Source organism: Aspergillus undulatus (genome assembly GCF_047715775.1).
Source record: "Aspergillus undulatus strain CBS 261.88 unplaced genomic scaffold BDV17scaffold_11, whole genome shotgun sequence".
In the NCBI taxonomy this organism is placed as follows: domain Eukaryota; kingdom Fungi; phylum Ascomycota; class Eurotiomycetes; order Eurotiales; family Aspergillaceae; genus Aspergillus; species Aspergillus undulatus.
Genome location: NW_027396615.1, coordinates 632,753 through 649,104, shown reverse-complemented (window position 1 = coordinate 649,104; position 16,352 = coordinate 632,753). Strand labels below are relative to the sequence as shown.

Here is a 16,352-nt window from a genome sequence, read left to right as displayed (position 1 = left end):
CCCCCCCTTTTTTTTTTTTTTCTGACCCTCACTCATCGCAGGCCGCCTGGAAGTAAAATGAAGGTTATTCAGATTACCCGACTGTGTACCTGAAGGATTGGCATTGACGGTTGGCAACCTCGGCCAAAATATAAATAGCAGGCTGAGATTGAGATTTGATAATGCGATATCCACCCTGCTTCTATTTTCACTCCCGCACGCCACAAAGTCACGCACGGCGGCAGGAGCACCAGCACGGTCACTGTCCGCGGGTCCCGGCTTCCCCGTTGTCACTAGGAACTATCACAGGCCACGCGCTTGACTACTATAGGGTTAAGATATCAGGGAACAGACATGTGCGGGTGGATTCCGACGTTTACCCTATCAGTCACTGACTCGGTGCTGGGGAGCCATAGATACGCTAGACGTCACTCGACTCCTGTGATTTCTGTATTCATTGACAAGGGGTGAACGCAAGATTGCCGATGCAGAGCAAAAGACCATAAGATACAAGTCGCTTGTTTCTATTCTGATAGGACCTCCAAACCTTGTCTCCAAGGGGTTGATTCAAGATCGTCGACCAGACCAAAAAGCGATAAGATACAGGTCGCTGGTTCCTGCTCTGGTAGGGAAACCCCTCCAAACGTCGACCGCACTGGTTCTTTCGTTATGAGAGGTCAACATGCCCTGGCGAAGGCGGCACCTCGCCACTCTCCCAAACAACTGCCTCCGCGCCAAGTTCAAACTCAATAACTCCGCCAGTCTGCATGACGTCCTCATGCTCGAACCAATTCTTCTCCCAAGCCTTCCCATTGATTCTGACACTTCGAACATAGTGCCCATCTTCTAGACCTGTGGCAAGGATCCGCAGCGTATTGTTCCCGTTGATGGTCATATTCAGATCTGGGAACCAGGGAGAGGCAAGAAGGTATACGTTTGTTGTCACGATGGGGTAGATCCCGAGCATGGACCAGAGTAGCCAAGTGTTCATCGCGCCGGCGTCGGAGTTCCCGGGTATGCCGTAGGCTGCGTCCTTGAAACTGTAGGATAATCGCGTTAGTGATTTGGTCGGCTGGGTGTCTGAACTGTAGGTAGTACTAACTATTGATAAGCGAGCTCTCTGGTTCGTTGGACGCTTTTGTATTGCTTATTGATGTAATGGTACAGATACGGCGTTGCGAAGTCGGGTTCATTTCTGGATCATGCTTCGTTAGTGGTCCGTTGGCTGGTGTGATTAAGGCGCTGGACGTACCCAATGTTCATGAGCGTTGTTATACCCGCCCCGTTAGGGCCAAGAGGCTGGACTGAGGTGTTTGGTTTGAACTACTCATATTGTTAATGATTTTCTTGGATATACAATGGGGTAAATACCATGAGGTCTAGCCGAGCTTCAAAAGCCTCAATGCCGCCCATGAAGTCAATTAGGGTTTCCACGTCATGAGGGATAACGAATGAGTATTCTATCGCGGTAAGCATCATGATAACTTTGAAACGAAGCGAGGGTAAGCTCACCCCAAGGCACTCCTTCGTAAGAGAGATCTTCCCAATTACAACCATAGCAATAAACGGGGTCATACCCCGAATTGTTGAACGTGCCGTTCGAAAATTTAGGCGCCAGAAACCCGGTGAAGTTCAAGCTCTCCACCTCGGGGTTCCATATCTTCTGCCATCCGGCTGATCGTTGGAGGTACCTTTCCTGCTCACTCGGCGCCTCGCCGGCTGCGACCTGACTGACGGCGAAATCATTGAGGCTATACTCCACCGTCCGCGAGATGCAGCGGGTGTTTCGGTCCTGGGAGACATAACCTAGTTCTAGCCAGTCACCCAGTGCACCGCGACCTTCTTTGGTGCTTGCAGAAAAGTCGATTGGGTCATGAGTATTGTGCGGGATAACTTCTGCGTTGGTCTTCATAGCTGCGTAGCCGTCTGTCCAGTTGATGGCGCCTCGCAGTCCTTTCACATATGCGTCTGCCAGGACGTTGTCGGCGTCCGAGCCTCCTTGAACAAGTCCATTCCAGTTTCCTGAGCGACCGTCTGGGAGGAAGCCGGAGTATCTTTCATGGTTAGCGTGGTTGTTCGTTTAGCTCTTAGCATTACTTACCTCCATATATCGATCAGGCTACGAATCATCGACTCGTAATAAGCAGGCTGGAAGATGTGGTAGAAGCTAACGGTGCAGCGAAATATATCCCCTGCAAAGGTCAGTAATCTGTGGCATCGCCCTTCTGGGAAACTAACAAAGTGTGTAAAAGTCATCCCATGATGGCTCATCGGACTCCCAGAGCGGATTCTCGCCTGTCCTATCGGACGGCATCAAGTGAATGAAATAGAGGGAGCTGTACAACAGCCGCAAGTTTGTCAAGTTCGCGGAATTGTCAAGCGGCACTTGCAATTTGCTGAAGACATCATTGTTCCACTCCTGGACGGCTGAGTCAACCGTATCATTGAGTCTCCATGATGGAATCTCAGAACGAATATAAGACTGTGCTTTCTCAGCGGAGATAAAGGAGATGCCTATCCTTGAGGAGACCTGCGATTCTGCGTCTGCGCCCCAAGTGAAAACCCCACCAACGCGTTCGTTCATCGGGCCCGACGTTGCAGTGTCAGTTTTGTTACCATAGACCGGAAAACTCGGTTGTTCATTGGAAAGACCTTGATATCCTCGCATTGGATCCGTGTTCGATCCACGAAAGATCTGAGCAGTTTCCGGTTCTGTATAAAACTCTCCGTAAAAATACACAGTAAACGGTGCACCTACGATCAGATAAGCGTGGTTCTTGCGTGGATAGAGTGTCGGGAAAGATACCATTATTCCAGCCCCCGATGTATGTTCCATGGCCAGAGTACGATTGCCCGCTATTATGGATTTGGATCTCTCCACCAACGTAGAATTGACCATTGGTGTCATCGGATGCTCCGGGTAGGTACTAAGATGCAGTCAGCTCTGTCAAATGCCGAATGACTAAATACCTACGTGGGAGACATCAACCAGTACATGTTTCTCTCCGGCAGGAAACTTGTACTGAATGATACCGGCGTGTCGAGAAGCCGACAATTCTATTTGGACGCCGTTCTGCAGTTGCGTCCTATAGTAGCCTACGCTGGCCGTGTCCTCGCCCACCTGAAATACAAATTAGCAAATGAGTGAAGAACCAGCGTCAATTGATTGAATACCCTCGGCTGGCTGTATGTCAAGTTGTCGAGTATGTTCACCGGCTCAGCAATCGACGTCAGAGGCATCTGTGGAATGACTCCATATTTAGGAGCGCCGCCGGTGCCGCTTTCATGCAGCATCGCTAGAGCTTGTTACAACCTGTCAACCGACAAATTTTGAGAAACATACTGATTGCAGTCACATTGCCGTCTGGGGTCCAGCCTCCGTTTAACACAGCCATGCTCCAGTTGGTCGCGGTGCTGTCGATACCAACTTTGGCCACTCCAAAAGGACGAGCACCGCCGACAAAAATGTCGCCTCCTCCATAGCCTTGGCCTGGGAAGGGCCCTTCCGACCCGATGAAAGGATTCACATATTGAGAATAGTCCACTTGAGCTGAGGCCGCTGTAGTAAGGCTTAAGAGCCAAGCATTTCTAAGAGACGTTAGAAACAACATTGTTTAGAGTAGGTTGAGAAAGAGAATCTCCTACCATGATGCAAGAGGGGGATATTTCGATGCGTACTCCGCATTCTGATGGCACCTTCCCCTCAGACGCAACCTAGGTAATCGACGTAGCACCGATGTATAGTACTTGCTCCAATGCGGAGAACCAGATCATGGATCTACAGAGGACATGCCTCCGGAGAAACTAACGCTTTCGGTGGGTTTATCCGACCGGAGCTGCCGCACAGCAACACAATCGAAAATTCACCCTCCAATCCTCACATCATTTTTGTCCCGCAGCGACCAACGAGCCTCGAATCCACCCCCGTTCCTCTCCCCCTCCTCCTTTCCTTCTCTATTCTAGCTCTCTCCGACAAGATGGGCTTCGCTTTCGACAAGTGCGACACCCGCCCCGCCAACATCGAGGCCATCCTCAGCGGCCTCGACCGGTACAACCCCGAGACCACCACGGTATTTCAGGACTACGTGGTTCAACAGTGCGAGGACCGGACATTCGACTGCTATGCCAACCTGGCTTTGCTGAAGCTGTGAGTGCACGCTTGATTTTTTGCCTTGTCACTCCGCAATCGCATTCCGGCTATGTCGTCTGGCTTCAATGATGTTAAACTTTTCTTTATTATCACGTTTCCTATTACCTGATACCCAACTCGGGCATGTTGAGCATTGTTTCTCTGAAAGCCACTGTTTAAATCACATTTTGAATGTCAAACTTCGTTGCGCCTGCTAACCAGCCTTCCGACAGCTACCAATTCAACCCCCACCTCCTCCAACACGAGACCGTCACCAACATCCTTGTCAAGGCCCTCACCGTCTTCCCCTCCCCCGCCTTCTCCCTCTGCCTCGCTCTGCTCCCCGCCTACACCCAGCCCTTCCCCTCAACCGAGGCTGAGGCCCAGTCCGCACAGCAGTCCGACTTTGTCGAGTCTGTACAGAAGCTCGCCCGCCTGTCTTCGCTACTCGAATCCGCCCAGTACGCTCAGTTCTGGTCAACGTTGAACTCCGACGACCTGTACGCTGATCTCGTTGCGGACGTTGCTGGCTTCGAGGAGCTCATCCGCATCCGCATCGCTGTCGAGGTTGGCAAGGCTTTCCGTGAGATCAACGCCGAGGTCCTCGAGCAATGGCTTGACGTCCGCAACCGTGAGTCCCTGGAGAAGTTCGTGAAGGAGGTTTGCACATGGGAGGTCGAGAAGTCTGGCTCCGCTACCGTCGTCAAGGTCCCCACAAACAAGGAGAACGAGGCTCGCAGCGAAGTCAAGAGCGAACGCGTTGGCGTCGACATGTTTGGCCGTGTGATCCGGAGGGGTTTCGAGCAGGCCGCTTAAGCCTGAAAACACAATTTCTTCAACCGTTTCCTCAAATGATGTGTATGGTCCGATAAATATCGGAAGCAATCACATCTAAAGACCACAAAGTGGACTCCTGTCCAGCTTGATTGATGAATCGACGAGATGAGCTCAAGTCTAAAACGATGATGACGGAGATAGACCAGCATGGGGAGGATTGGGAAGTCTGGACTGGCGCATTTGGCGTTGTGTATTTGCTTCCTCTCATTTCATCTTCATCATTCTATTATTCTATACCTAGGACAACCCGGTTTTCCTCTGCCCTGTATCTACTACCTAGCCGAGAGATATCCTGTCTATCTAACCTACCCACCATAGCAGCGAATGATACCCGCTGAAGAAGCTAAGCGTATCTACCGATATGTCTTTCAAATGCTACGCAACAACATCTAGACGGAAATCAGAACGTCAAACATATCTATGTAATATTCGTCTTGATATAGTCATATACGTAGTAACCACATCACATCGCATCACACCCAGTCCAAATTCCATCTATTTCCCAGCCTCCTCCCACTGCACACCAGCCCACTCCTCCCGATACCCAACAACACCAACCTCCCGCGGTCCACAATTCCGACTACAAACACCCATAATGATAGTTCCCCACTCCATCCCCCCATCCCCCAAGCCAACATCATCCCTCCCCTCCTCAAGCACACTAATCGTATGCGGGACAAGCTGCACCTCGAAGACGCGCTCCGCACCACAGGATTCACAGCGCGGCATGCGCCCGCCACTTGAGACAGTCTTCACGCCACCATTACCCAATTTTGCGAGGGATGATTCGTAGAGCCGTTTCCCCACCGCGTCAGTATACGAATAGAGTACCGGCGAACCCCGGAATTCATAACGGAGCACTTGCTCTGGGTTATGCGCGAGTCTAGTCGAGAACTTCATGAAGGCTTTGTCGAGCTCCGACTCGAATGTATCTTTTAGGTCGGCGCCTCCAGAGCCGGCATCAGCGTCCTCGGCTTCGATGGTGACGTTCTCAGGGATTTTGGGGGTTGGTGGGCGAGAGAGCGTTTCGCCTTCGGCGTCGATGTAGAAGTTTGTGTAGGGGGTTGGAAAGTCGGATTGGGATGGCCAGGGGGTTGGTGGGCCGGTGATCTGGGGCTCAGTTTGTTGTGAGGGTTCCGGCGAGGAGACGCGGACTTTGTCGGCGAAGGACTCGGCGAGGGTGCTTGTGCTTGGGGTTGTATTTGTTTGAGGTTCAGCTTTCGTAGGTGGGGCTGGTGCTGGACTGGCAACAGGCGCAGCGAACGGGTTACTCGATTGCGCTGAAGCCTGCTTCAAGGAAAACGGGTTCGCATTGGCGGAGACGCTACTCGTTAGAGTATTGCTTCCAAACAGACTAGCGCCGAGGTCCGGCTTAGGAGCCTGAACCTTGGGCTGTTCAACGTCTTTCTTCTCGGTCTCTTGCTTCTTAGTCTTTTGCGCTGGCTGGTGGATTTTGTGGTATCTTGTTGCGCGCAGGGCGCGGATACTGCCTGGCTTTCGGTTGCATGGTTTGCGGGGGCAAGAGAATATGTAGAGTCGGCGATCGGCGTCGGGGAAGTGTTCGTATAGTTCAGCGTCGATTTCTAGGAGGAGAGACATGGGGTTGTTGCACACTTTGCATTTGGCGAATTCGCCGGAGGGCGGGGTAGATTCGTCGATCCAAGTCTATGATAAGGGATCAGTAGGTGCGATTCGGAATCATTGGGATCTCTGATGTCAAGCATACTGGCCAGCCACCGATGTGGGTAATAGTGTCCTCAATGATCTCCTCAGAGGCGTATCCCAGCACTACTCCGGTCTCGGTGTAGTCCCCCTCATCCTCGTACCCGGAGGAGTCGCTATCGTAGGGATCCATTGCGGCGGCGGTCAAGGCGCGGGTAAAGAGAAGACGCCGGCAATCAATATGTTCCGTATGAAGTACCGGTAATCTCTGCAGACCCGAAAAAAGTGAGGCCCAGTGTAGTGAAGAATGGCAGTTGTATAGAACGAAAAAAAATTGAAGATTGGGCGATAAGCGATACGGGGGGTGATGGCGCTAGTCTATTTATGATATAGCGTGGATGCCAGCTCCCCCATGGTGTGATACGCAGTCAGCTCCAACAGCTTCATCTTCATCCACTACTCCTCTCTCATATAGACCTTATACATCGCTTTTCATGCTCAAATATAGCTTATACAATAAATTGACTTTCTTGCTTTGATAGCTACCGCATTTGCCTCTGGAAGGCCGAGAACTGTGATCAAGCACAGGGCTAGCGAGCAGGCTAAGCTCCTCCATGATGGAGCTCTTCCTAAGAGGCAGCCTGAAGTGGTGTCTATATATATGGTTCTTCTGCTATGCCACGGCCCTGGCATCTATCCCAATTCCCAAGCTGGGCGGTACACAATCACCCCTATCTGAGGCCGGCCCAAAACAGGTTGCAATAGTCGGTAAGAGCTCCTGTGAGGTATACAGATCAACAATAAATTGACGTGATCCACAGGGGCTGGAGCAGCTGGAGCATCAACAGCATTCTCTCTACGCAAGTATGCGGATGCGCTTGGAATCCCCGTCAATATCACCGTCTTTGAGCGTGCCACTTATGTCGGAGGCCGCTCAACGACAGTCAATGTATTCGATGATCCAGCTTACCCGATCGAACTGGGCGCCTCCATCTTCGTCGAGGTCAACTACAACCTCGTTAATGCATCCAAGGAGCTTGGCCTCAATGTCCGGGGTGCCAGCTATGAGCGACCCCAGGAGAGCGAAACCCTGGGTGTCTGGGACGGGAAGGACTTCGTATTCGTGATGGAGGACTCCGGCAGCTGGTGGACTATCGCCAAACTCCTTTGGCGCTACGGACTGGCTCCCATCCGGACCCGAAACTTGATGCAGACCACCGTCAACAAGTTTCTTCAGCTCTACAAAGAGCCGTTGTTCCCATTCAAGTCCCTTACTGCTGCTGCTGCCTCAGTGGGCTTGCTGGATTCTACTTCGACTACTGGCGCCACCTTCCTGGAGAAGAATAGCGTATCATCGGGATTTTCGCGTGAGATCATCCAAGCAAGTACGCGAGTCAACTATGGGCAGAACCTGCCGTTGATTCATGGCCTCGAATCAATGGTCTGCATGGCCACAGATGGTGCCGTATCCATCGAAGGAGGAAACTGGCGGATCTTCGACGGGATGCTCAAATCCGCACAGGCAGACGTACGCCTCAACCACACCGTCACATCTATGACCCGCAACAAAGACAACACGGTCAGCATCGACGTCACGGACGAGCTCTCGTCCCATCAACAAAAGAAAGCAACCCTTGACTTCGACGAAGTCGTCATCGCCGGACCATACCAGTACTCCGGAATCAGCATCTCCCCGGAACCAGAACACATCCCAGACACCATCCCCTTCCACACTCTCCACGTAACCCTATTTTCTTCACCACACCGCCTATCAGGGAAATACTTCAATCTCAAGGAACCCTCTGATCTCCCCCCGGAAACAATCCTCACCACCCTACCAACAGATATAGACCTCGGCGATAACGAGAACGGCGTCGGCCCAGCCGGGTTCTGGAGTATCAGTACCCTCCGCACAGTGAACCACTCATCTACTTCCCCCGAAGAACCCAACCAGAAGCACTACGTCTACAAGATCTTCTCTCCCACTCGCCCCACAGCCTCCTTCATCCGGGACATCCTAGGCCTCGAGCAACCGACTCAAATCACCAAGAACGCCCTCGGTATAACTGACATCCCCAGCGAAGACATAAGCTGGTTGCACGAGAAAATCTGGCACCCATACCCGTTCCTCTACCCGCGAGTGACATTTGAAGACCCCGCTCTGGCGCCGGGGATCTGGTATACGGGTGGTATTGAGAGTTTTATTTCGACGATGGAGACGAGCGCGCTTATGGGGAGGAATGTTGCCACGTTGATCGTTAAAGGTTGGGAGGATCAGGGGGGAAATAATGGGGCGGGTGATGGGAAAGGGATTATCGAGCAGGAGCAGGAGCAGGAGAGGATTGAACTTTGATGGGTATGCTTGTGTGTTCCATGTGGTGATTGGGTTTAGGTTTCGTATATGCTACTCGGATTGGCGTTACTCTTTCTTCTTCTTTACAGACCCAACAGTTTCGACGTTGTAGTGTCGCTATTGTAGCACTAACATGGATCAAAGTTCAAACTGTACCAAAACGCTTTGCTCGGTTTCTTAGTTCAGAACTCCGAAATCTTCCCCTTCAACCAGAGTTTCTCCCAGAGTCCAGACGGTGACAGACAGCCGTAATCAGCTCATCTGCGGGTTAGCAATCAGACAAGCACATACCACAAACTGAGCGTATTAATCGCATCGCAAACAGCTCAAAGCTACGGCCTTGCTACTGACTATGGTAGGTATGCCGTGGTAGTTTTACCCCACGATTCGCGCTACGCGCTCCTACTGCAGTCAGCTGTTTCAGGCCTCTAGATACATATTTCTTATCTGCTTGAATTGCCCTCCATAAAGTTAGCCTCTACTGCTATTTTCCTGGTCTCGCCTTTTCTCGCTCCTCATATCACCTAACATAATCAAGTCAAACCCATGCTTCGAGATCAGAAGGAGCCTCCCCGAAAAGATAACAAGAGCATCAATATGTCCTCCCCATCGGATGCGTACGAAGATCCATTGAAAATACAGACAAAGCTCCTCCGTGACCACCTTGGCCTGGGAGCAAACCCTGGTGATCCTCCAGCCGATTCCCCTCCGCGACGCAGCCGTTATTCTTCATTGAAATGACACCGGATCCTAGATCTAGAAGAGGAGCGAAGTGTAAACTTCCCATTTGTACTAGGAATATCATGCCTGGCGAACTACGTCTCGCTCTGAACCCGGGAATGAGTGACTTTGGAGGGTCCGGGTCAACTGGTAAGTTACAAATCGCCTCGGGGTCTGTTTCGTTTATACATGTCTTACTCTCACGAGACAGGGACATGATTATGATCATACCCTATTTACAGACCTCTACCACATCCACTGTTTCGAGAAACTCGTCGATTTCACGCAAGCAGATTGCCTAGACCGTATCCAACCCTTGACGCGAACAACATGGAAACTTCGAGGCTTGAACGCAGGTAGTGTGATGGACGGAAACCATCTAGTCCCCGGCGGCGTGGAAGGGTTAGTCCTCGAATGCGAAGTGACGCCTGGGAGATGGATTGATAGACGCGATGGGGTCTATGATGAATCCAGAAAAGAGAACAGTACCGGATACATGCGGACTTGAATGCTCTGCTTCGCAAGGCTGGATCCTCGGAGTACAAGTACAAGCACAGGCACAAGCGGCTGGAAAAGCCAACTGGATTGTCTCTTGTTGAATATCACAATCTTCTTTTTATTCTTGCTCCATATGAGAGCGATGGGCCTGGTGACGCGGAAGAGTGGAATTTGTTTGACGCGTACCTGGATTCGACTGAGGCCTTGTATAATCCTCAAGATCTGAGTGCAATGCTGCGGCGCTGGTATGATGATGTGGTGAGTTTACTATATAGATTATTGCCTTTATACAAAGGAATATGGCTAACTAGGTTACAAGACACTAATTAGCCGAGAAGAGGATGAACTAGATGAGCAAGGCAGAGCAGCAAGGGCAAGATTTGGCGAAAAGGCCATTAGAGCGCTGAAACGTTTGTCTTTTATTCCGATGCCTCAGCCTAGCTACTGCCGTCTTTTGGAGCACATTGATTACTGCGAGATATGGAATGGTAGTACTTATGGCATGTTGACAATGCCAGTTCATTGATATCATTAATCTGTAAACGTAGAATATAAGGCAGTTAAAGCCTAGGAAGACGAAAAGGATAAACTTTTCTGTATCATGTTGAAAAAGGTGTTGAATAACCAATCCCAGTGCTATGTTTATTCTCATGCTCATGCATATCCATATCCCGTGACCCGCGTAAGGTTGAAAAAGCAGACCCGAACCCCAATAAACGCACTCCGCAACCCAATTTTATGCGCAATGATGTTGAACTCGTACAAGAGTAAAGCAAACTCAAGAAAAGATGAAGAAAAATAAGAAAAATTGGTATCATATCCAAGAGATGGGTGTCAAGATCCCATTATTATCCGTTTAGACGGGGAGAGGGAAGGAGCTGGCCCACTGGGCTACCTCCTTGCGCAGCTCAAGAATCTCAGAGACGGTCTCAGAGGCAACCTTGGCCTTGAAGTCCTTGAGCTTGTTGGCCTCCTTGGGAAGCTCGCCCTGGACGGACTTGCAAATGTTGATGGACTGGTCAATGTAGCGAGCAATGCGCTTGAAGTCCTCCTCACCCATACCACGGCTGGTCATGGCGGGGGCACCAATACGGATACCGCAGGGGGTAAGGGCAGACTTGTCTCCAGGGATGGAGTTCTTGTTGCAAGCAATGTTGATCTGCTCGAGAACAGCCTCGACACGAGCACCGTCAAGAGACTTGGGGCGAAGGTCGACGAGGACCATGTGGGAGTCCGTACCGTCGGAGACGAGCTTGTGGCCGAGGGCCTTGAACTCGTCCTCAAGAGCCTTGGCGTTCTTGATCACTTGCTCCTGGTACTGCTTGAACTCGGGGGTAGCAGCATACTTAAGGGCGACGGAGAGGGCAGTGATGGTGTGGTTGTGGGGACCACCTTGGTGACCAGGGAAGACAGAGAAGTTAATGGGGCCCTCAAGGTCGTACAGGATGTCCTTGCCAGTCTTGGGGTCGGTGCTGCGGACACCCTTGCGGAAGAAGATCATGGCACCACGGGGACCACGGAGGGACTTGTGGGTGGTGGTGGTGACAACATCGGCGTACTCGAAGGGAGAGGGGATGACACCAGCAGCGATCAGACCGGAGATGTGAGCCATGTCGACAACAAGGTAGGCGCCGACCTTGTCAGCGATCTTGCGCATGCGAGCGTAGTCAATCAGACGGCAGTAGGCAGAGGTACCAGCGACCAAGATCTTGGGGCGGTAGAGCTCAGCGTTGGCCTCGAGGGTGTCATAGTCAATGATACCGGTCTCAAGGTTGACGCGGTAGGGGAAGGTCTCGAAGTAGGTAGACACAGCAGAGATCTTGCGGGAGGGGGTCTGGTAACCGTGACTCAAGTGGCCACCGTGGGGGAGGTCGAGACCCATGAGACGGTCGTGAGGGCGCATGAGTGCCTGGTAGACCTGCAGGTTGGCAGGGCTACCACTGAGACACTGAACGTTGACACCCCACTTCTCGGAGTCGAGGTTAAAGGCCTTGAGGGCACGAGACTGGCACAGAAGCTCGATGGCATCAATGTGCTGGTTTCCGCCATAGTAACGAGCACCCGGGTAACCCTCGGAGTACTTGTTGCACATGGGGGAGCCAAGGGCATCGAAGACAGCGCGGGAAGTGAAGTTCTCAGAGGCGATCAAGACAATGGATTCACGCTGACGTTGGATCTCATTTTCCTGCAGAAAAAATAAGTCAAAATACGGTAAATCGCGAGACCACAAGTTTTATAGTACATACCATGATCTTAGCAACCTCAGGGTCGGAAGAGACCAGACGGTCCTCCATTTGCTGCAGCGGTGAGTCAGTCATGCTCAGGAACAGATCTGAAACTCGTAGAGCTCAAGAATCACTTACAGCCCGGTGGGCATCTGACAGAGCGTAGGTGGCCATCGTGAGGGACTGTATAGAGGATATGAGGATAGAAAGAGGAAACACAAGCTGGGATGAAAGAAAGGATAGGGGAAGAAGAGGAGGAAGAAGGTGAGAAGGGAAAGAAAAAAAAGGTGGTGGGGTATGTAGGGGAGGTTGCCTCAGGAAGAAATCTAGATCTGACGAGTGGCGGGGAGCCAGCTCGGCGCGATATCGGAGTTTTCTCACCGGTCCATGGTACAAGAGCTCGGGGAAATAATACACCAATTGTCTCAAGTGGACCCGTTTTCCTGTCGTATCTACTTCTATAAATGGGCAGAGTACTCCGTAGACGCTCTTGTATTCAATAGATATGCATATCTTATTTTGTAACATGGGGATACACCGGGAATATTGAGGACCTCGGTGGCTTCGGAGGGGTCAGCAACCAGCATTCGGTCATCGGTGTATTCTCTACCCCCGCCTAAAGCTCCTTCCACCATGCAATCAGGTATTCAGGCTGTTCTGTCGATAGGTAGGTTGTTATTGGAGAGGCCGGAGTATAAGTACATGTCAGTACTCCCGCAACAGCGGCATTGCGCTTGGTATCCAGCCACCAGGACCAGATGGTCGAACGTCAAGTACATTCTTCTCATTCTCAGCATCTGGATGCACAATGGGCGAAGTACGGCGTGTGCCAGATTCTTGCTCTGATACCGCCCGTTTCGACATCCAATCCATGATGATTCATCCGGGTAACATGTTGGGTGCTAGCTCCCACGCTTGAGAGGAAATGGGAGTCACAGCACCATTGGGACAGCATAGCGCGCATTTCGTCTTGTTGATGTTCATTGAAGCGACTTGTCTCCGGCATCTGCGATTGTTTGGTATGCTCTCGCTTCCGGACTTTCAAGGACCAGGTGCTTTGGCTTTCTCGACACTAACATTGTTGGCTCTTTTCCCGAAATCCGCAATTACTGATTTCAACCTTGTAATCCTGTCTTCGAGGTCATGTATTTCCTTCTCCTGCTCGGCCACAGTGCGGTCCACATCAGGCAATCCCTCCACCACGGCCTGTGCTTTCTGTATCCGAATCTTGATCGAGCTGACCTCTGTTGGAAGGTTCTTGACGTCCAACGGGGGAGACAGGTTTGACCCCAAAGCAGTAATGTCTGCGGAGGTATGGCTGGCGCCTAGCAATTCAGCATTGTTGTTGCCGACCGCTGAACCTGACGGTTGTTGTTGTTGCGACTGGCTCTGATCCGGTCCAGCGGCACCGTCATTCCCGGCATTGGCACCCCCTTCGCCATTTGTCTGAGGTGAGAGAAGCCGAAGAACCACGCCGTGTAGCGGGGGGATGAAATCGAAGGTCTGCGGAGGAGGAAAAGGAACAGCTTGCGGCGTCGCCGGCGCGTCGTTAGTCGCTGGAGTTTCGGGCGCGGATGACTTTGGCCCTGGAGTTACGGCGGTCGGCGACCTGGAGGCCATCACGGGCGTGGGGAAGAAAAGTGATCCGGAGTGAGTATTCTCTGAGAACGAACCGGAAGCAAGAGAAAACTAATAATGGGGCTCCAGATAGCAAAGCGACAACGAATCCCCAAAAAGCTGGGGATTGTTTAGGGAAGACTCGGAACGCGGTCGAGAACGGGAGGTCGAGTGACGTCGAAGTCGCGGCAAAAGAAAAGAAAAGGCGGCTTTCCCAAAGCGTCACCGAGCCCCTCCCCCTCCATAGTATCAAGAGCTGTTGTTCTCACCGGCAAGCCTTGTCGTCTTTTTTTCTCGCACCCTTTCTCCAACATTCTTCAACACCATCTTTTCTTCTACTACCGCATATTTATTCTATATCTGTGGGTTCTCCATTGCTCACAATTGTTTTTATTAACCGGAATCATCCCGCCGTTCTCAGCTAACAAACTACCTCCAGGATCAACACGAGCTAGACATTCATCATGGCCAAGGTTGACCAGAAGGTTGCCCTCAGTATGCATTCACGCTCTCGTCCAATACTTCCGATGCCTGTACTAACACCACTGTGTAGTTGTCATCGACGGCTGGGGTGTCGCTGGCCCTGACAGCCGCGCGGATGGTGATGCTATCGCTGCTGCCGAGACCCCATTCATGTCGGGCTTCGCCGAAAAGGACTCCAAGACGGCATCTGGTTACACCGAACTTGACGCCTCATCGCTCGCCGTCGGATTGCCCGAAGGTCTGATGGGTAACAGTGAAGTCGGCCACTTGAACATCGGTGCTGGCCGTGTCGTCTGGCAGGACAGTGTGCGCATCGACCAGACGCTCAAGAAGGGAGAAATGGGCAAGGTGGAAAGTGTCGCCGCTTCCTTCAAGCGTGCTAAGGAGGGCAATGGTCGTCTGCACCTCTTGGGTCTCGTCTCCGACGGCGGTGTCCACTCCAACATCACCCACCTCATCGCCCTGCTGAAAGTTGCCAAGGAGATGGAGGTTCCTCAAGTCTTCATTCACTTCTTCGGTGATGGCCGTGATACCGACCCCAAGAGCTCCGCCAAGTACATGCAGCAATTGCTTGATGCGACCAAGGAGATCGGCATTGGTGAGATTGCTACCGTTGTCGGACGTTACTATGCTATGGACCGTGACAAGCGTTGGGAGCGTGTCGAAATTGCTGTCAAGGGTATTCTCTCCGGTGAGGGCGAAGAGGCCGAGGATCCCGTCAAGGCCATTGAAAAGAAGTACACCGAGGACCAGACCGACGAGTTCCTCAAGCCCCTCATCTTCGGCGGCAAGGACAGGCGCGTGCAGGACGACGACACCCTCTTCTTCTTCAACTACCGCTCCGACCGTGTCCGTGAAATCACCCAGCTCCTCGGTGACTACGACCGCTCTCCCCGCCCCGACCTCCCATACCCCAAGAACATCCACCTCACCACCATGACCCAGTACAAGACAGACTACACCTTCCCCGTCGCCTTCCCTCCCCAGCACATGGGCAACGTCCTGGCCGAGTGGCTCGGCAAGAAGGACGTCCAGCAGTGCCACGTCGCTGAGACCGAGAAGTACGCCCACGTCACTTTCTTCTTCAACGGTGGTATCGAGAAGCAGTTCCCCGGCGAAGTCCGCGACATGATTCCCTCCCCCAAGGTTGCCACTTACGACCTCGACCCAGAGATGAGCGCCGAGGGTGTCGGCAAGAAGATGGAGGAGCGCATTGCCGAGGGCAAGTTCGAGTTCGTCATGAATAACTTTGCTCCCCCTGACATGGTTGGCCACACTGGTGTCTATGAGGCTGCCATCAAGGGTGTCGCCGCTACTGACAAGGCCATCGGTGTCGTCCTCGAGGCCTGCAAGAAGCACGGCTACGTCCTCTTCATCACCGCTGACCATGGGTAAGCACTCGTTCATCTTCCTGGCAATTAACCTTGACTAACTATGGATCTCTAGAAATGCCGAGGAGATGCTCAACGAGAAGGGCACCCCCAAGACGTCCCACACCCTCAACAGGGTCCCCTTCGTCATGGCAAACGCCCCCGAGGGCTGGAGCCTCCGCAAGGAGCCCGGTGTCCTCGGAGACGTTGCGCCCACCATTCTCGCTGCCATGGGCATCGAGCAGCCCAAGGAGATGTCCGGCGAGAGCCTGCTGATCAAGGCATAGATGTAATGTATATAGAGTTGATTTGCATGCTAACTAGAGACAGCTCTGTTTATGAAGAGATGAATAGTCACGGAGTTTTGAATGTGAAGCATATATTGAAGCGCTCAGGTATCTTTTACATATCGTGATGAACCGGCATCTAGAGGCGAGTTTGTGCTCTAGGCATTGTGCATAGAGTTTAGCATGTAGCAA

The 16,352-nt window shown here is 52.0% G+C and overlaps 7 protein-coding genes across 7 annotated transcripts; 3 read left to right on the top strand and 4 right to left on the bottom strand.

The window, feature by feature from the left end:
* Positions 1-27: 27 nt before the first annotated feature.
* On the bottom strand, positions 28-3,722 carry BDV17DRAFT_257467 (uncharacterized protein). The gene is made up of 12 exons (XM_073757201.1): positions 3,625-3,722; positions 3,323-3,567; positions 3,154-3,275; positions 2,954-3,100; positions 2,786-2,906; positions 2,218-2,733; positions 2,081-2,171; positions 1,492-2,033; positions 1,351-1,439; positions 1,232-1,302; positions 1,082-1,174; positions 28-1,019 (listed from the first exon to the last, which is right to left on the bottom strand). The coding sequence occupies exons 2-12, from the start codon at positions 3,372-3,374 to the stop codon at positions 647-649; spliced, it is 2,217 nt and encodes a 738-aa protein (XP_073618084.1). The 5' UTR covers positions 3,375-3,567; positions 3,625-3,722; the 3' UTR covers positions 28-646.
* A 149-nt stretch (positions 3,723-3,871) lies between these two features.
* BDV17DRAFT_257465 (CSN8/PSMD8/EIF3K family protein) lies at positions 3,872-5,336 on the top strand. The gene is made up of 2 exons (XM_073757200.1): positions 3,872-4,126; positions 4,342-5,336. The coding sequence occupies exons 1-2, from the start codon at positions 3,957-3,959 to the stop codon at positions 4,922-4,924; spliced, it is 753 nt and encodes a 250-aa protein (XP_073618083.1). The 5' UTR covers positions 3,872-3,956; the 3' UTR covers positions 4,925-5,336.
* Positions 5,337-5,440: 104 nt separating this feature from the next.
* Positions 5,441-6,800, bottom strand: BDV17DRAFT_289230 (small subunit rRNA maturation protein TSR4; the record flags this gene model as incomplete). The annotated part of the gene is made up of 2 exons (XM_073761618.1): positions 5,441-6,610; positions 6,672-6,800. The coding sequence occupies 2 exons, from the start codon at positions 6,798-6,800 to the stop codon at positions 5,441-5,443; spliced, it is 1,299 nt and encodes a 432-aa protein (XP_073618082.1).
* A 268-nt stretch (positions 6,801-7,068) lies between these two features.
* Positions 7,069-9,104, top strand: BDV17DRAFT_257462 (putative prenylcysteine lyase). Its single transcript, XM_073757199.1, has 2 exons — positions 7,069-7,375; positions 7,429-9,104. The coding sequence occupies exons 1-2, from the start codon at positions 7,222-7,224 to the stop codon at positions 8,958-8,960; spliced, it is 1,686 nt and encodes a 561-aa protein (XP_073618081.1). The 5' UTR covers positions 7,069-7,221; the 3' UTR covers positions 8,961-9,104.
* A 1,566-nt stretch (positions 9,105-10,670) lies between these two features.
* Positions 10,671-12,657, bottom strand: BDV17DRAFT_257460 (glycine hydroxymethyltransferase SHM2). The gene is made up of 3 exons (XM_073757198.1): positions 12,542-12,657; positions 12,425-12,475; positions 10,671-12,363 (listed from the first exon to the last, which is right to left on the bottom strand). Exons 1-3 carry the CDS (start codon positions 12,575-12,577, stop codon positions 11,035-11,037), a joined length of 1,416 nt encoding a protein of 471 aa, XP_073618080.1. The 5' UTR covers positions 12,578-12,657; the 3' UTR covers positions 10,671-11,034.
* A 235-nt stretch (positions 12,658-12,892) lies between these two features.
* BDV17DRAFT_257458 (RNA polymerase II mediator complex middle subunit MED9) lies at positions 12,893-14,158 on the bottom strand. Its single transcript, XM_073757197.1, has one exon. The coding sequence runs from the start codon at positions 14,021-14,023 to the stop codon at positions 13,445-13,447; it is 579 nt and encodes a 192-aa protein (XP_073618079.1). The 5' UTR covers positions 14,024-14,158; the 3' UTR covers positions 12,893-13,444.
* Positions 14,159-14,484: 326 nt separating this feature from the next.
* Positions 14,485-16,160, top strand: BDV17DRAFT_280445 (2,3-bisphosphoglycerate-independent phosphoglycerate mutase; the record flags this gene model as incomplete). The annotated part of the gene is made up of 3 exons (XM_073759881.1): positions 14,485-14,515; positions 14,574-15,894; positions 15,950-16,160. 3 exons carry the CDS (start codon positions 14,485-14,487, stop codon positions 16,158-16,160), a joined length of 1,563 nt encoding a protein of 520 aa, XP_073618078.1.
* Positions 16,161-16,352: the final 192 nt, after the last annotated feature.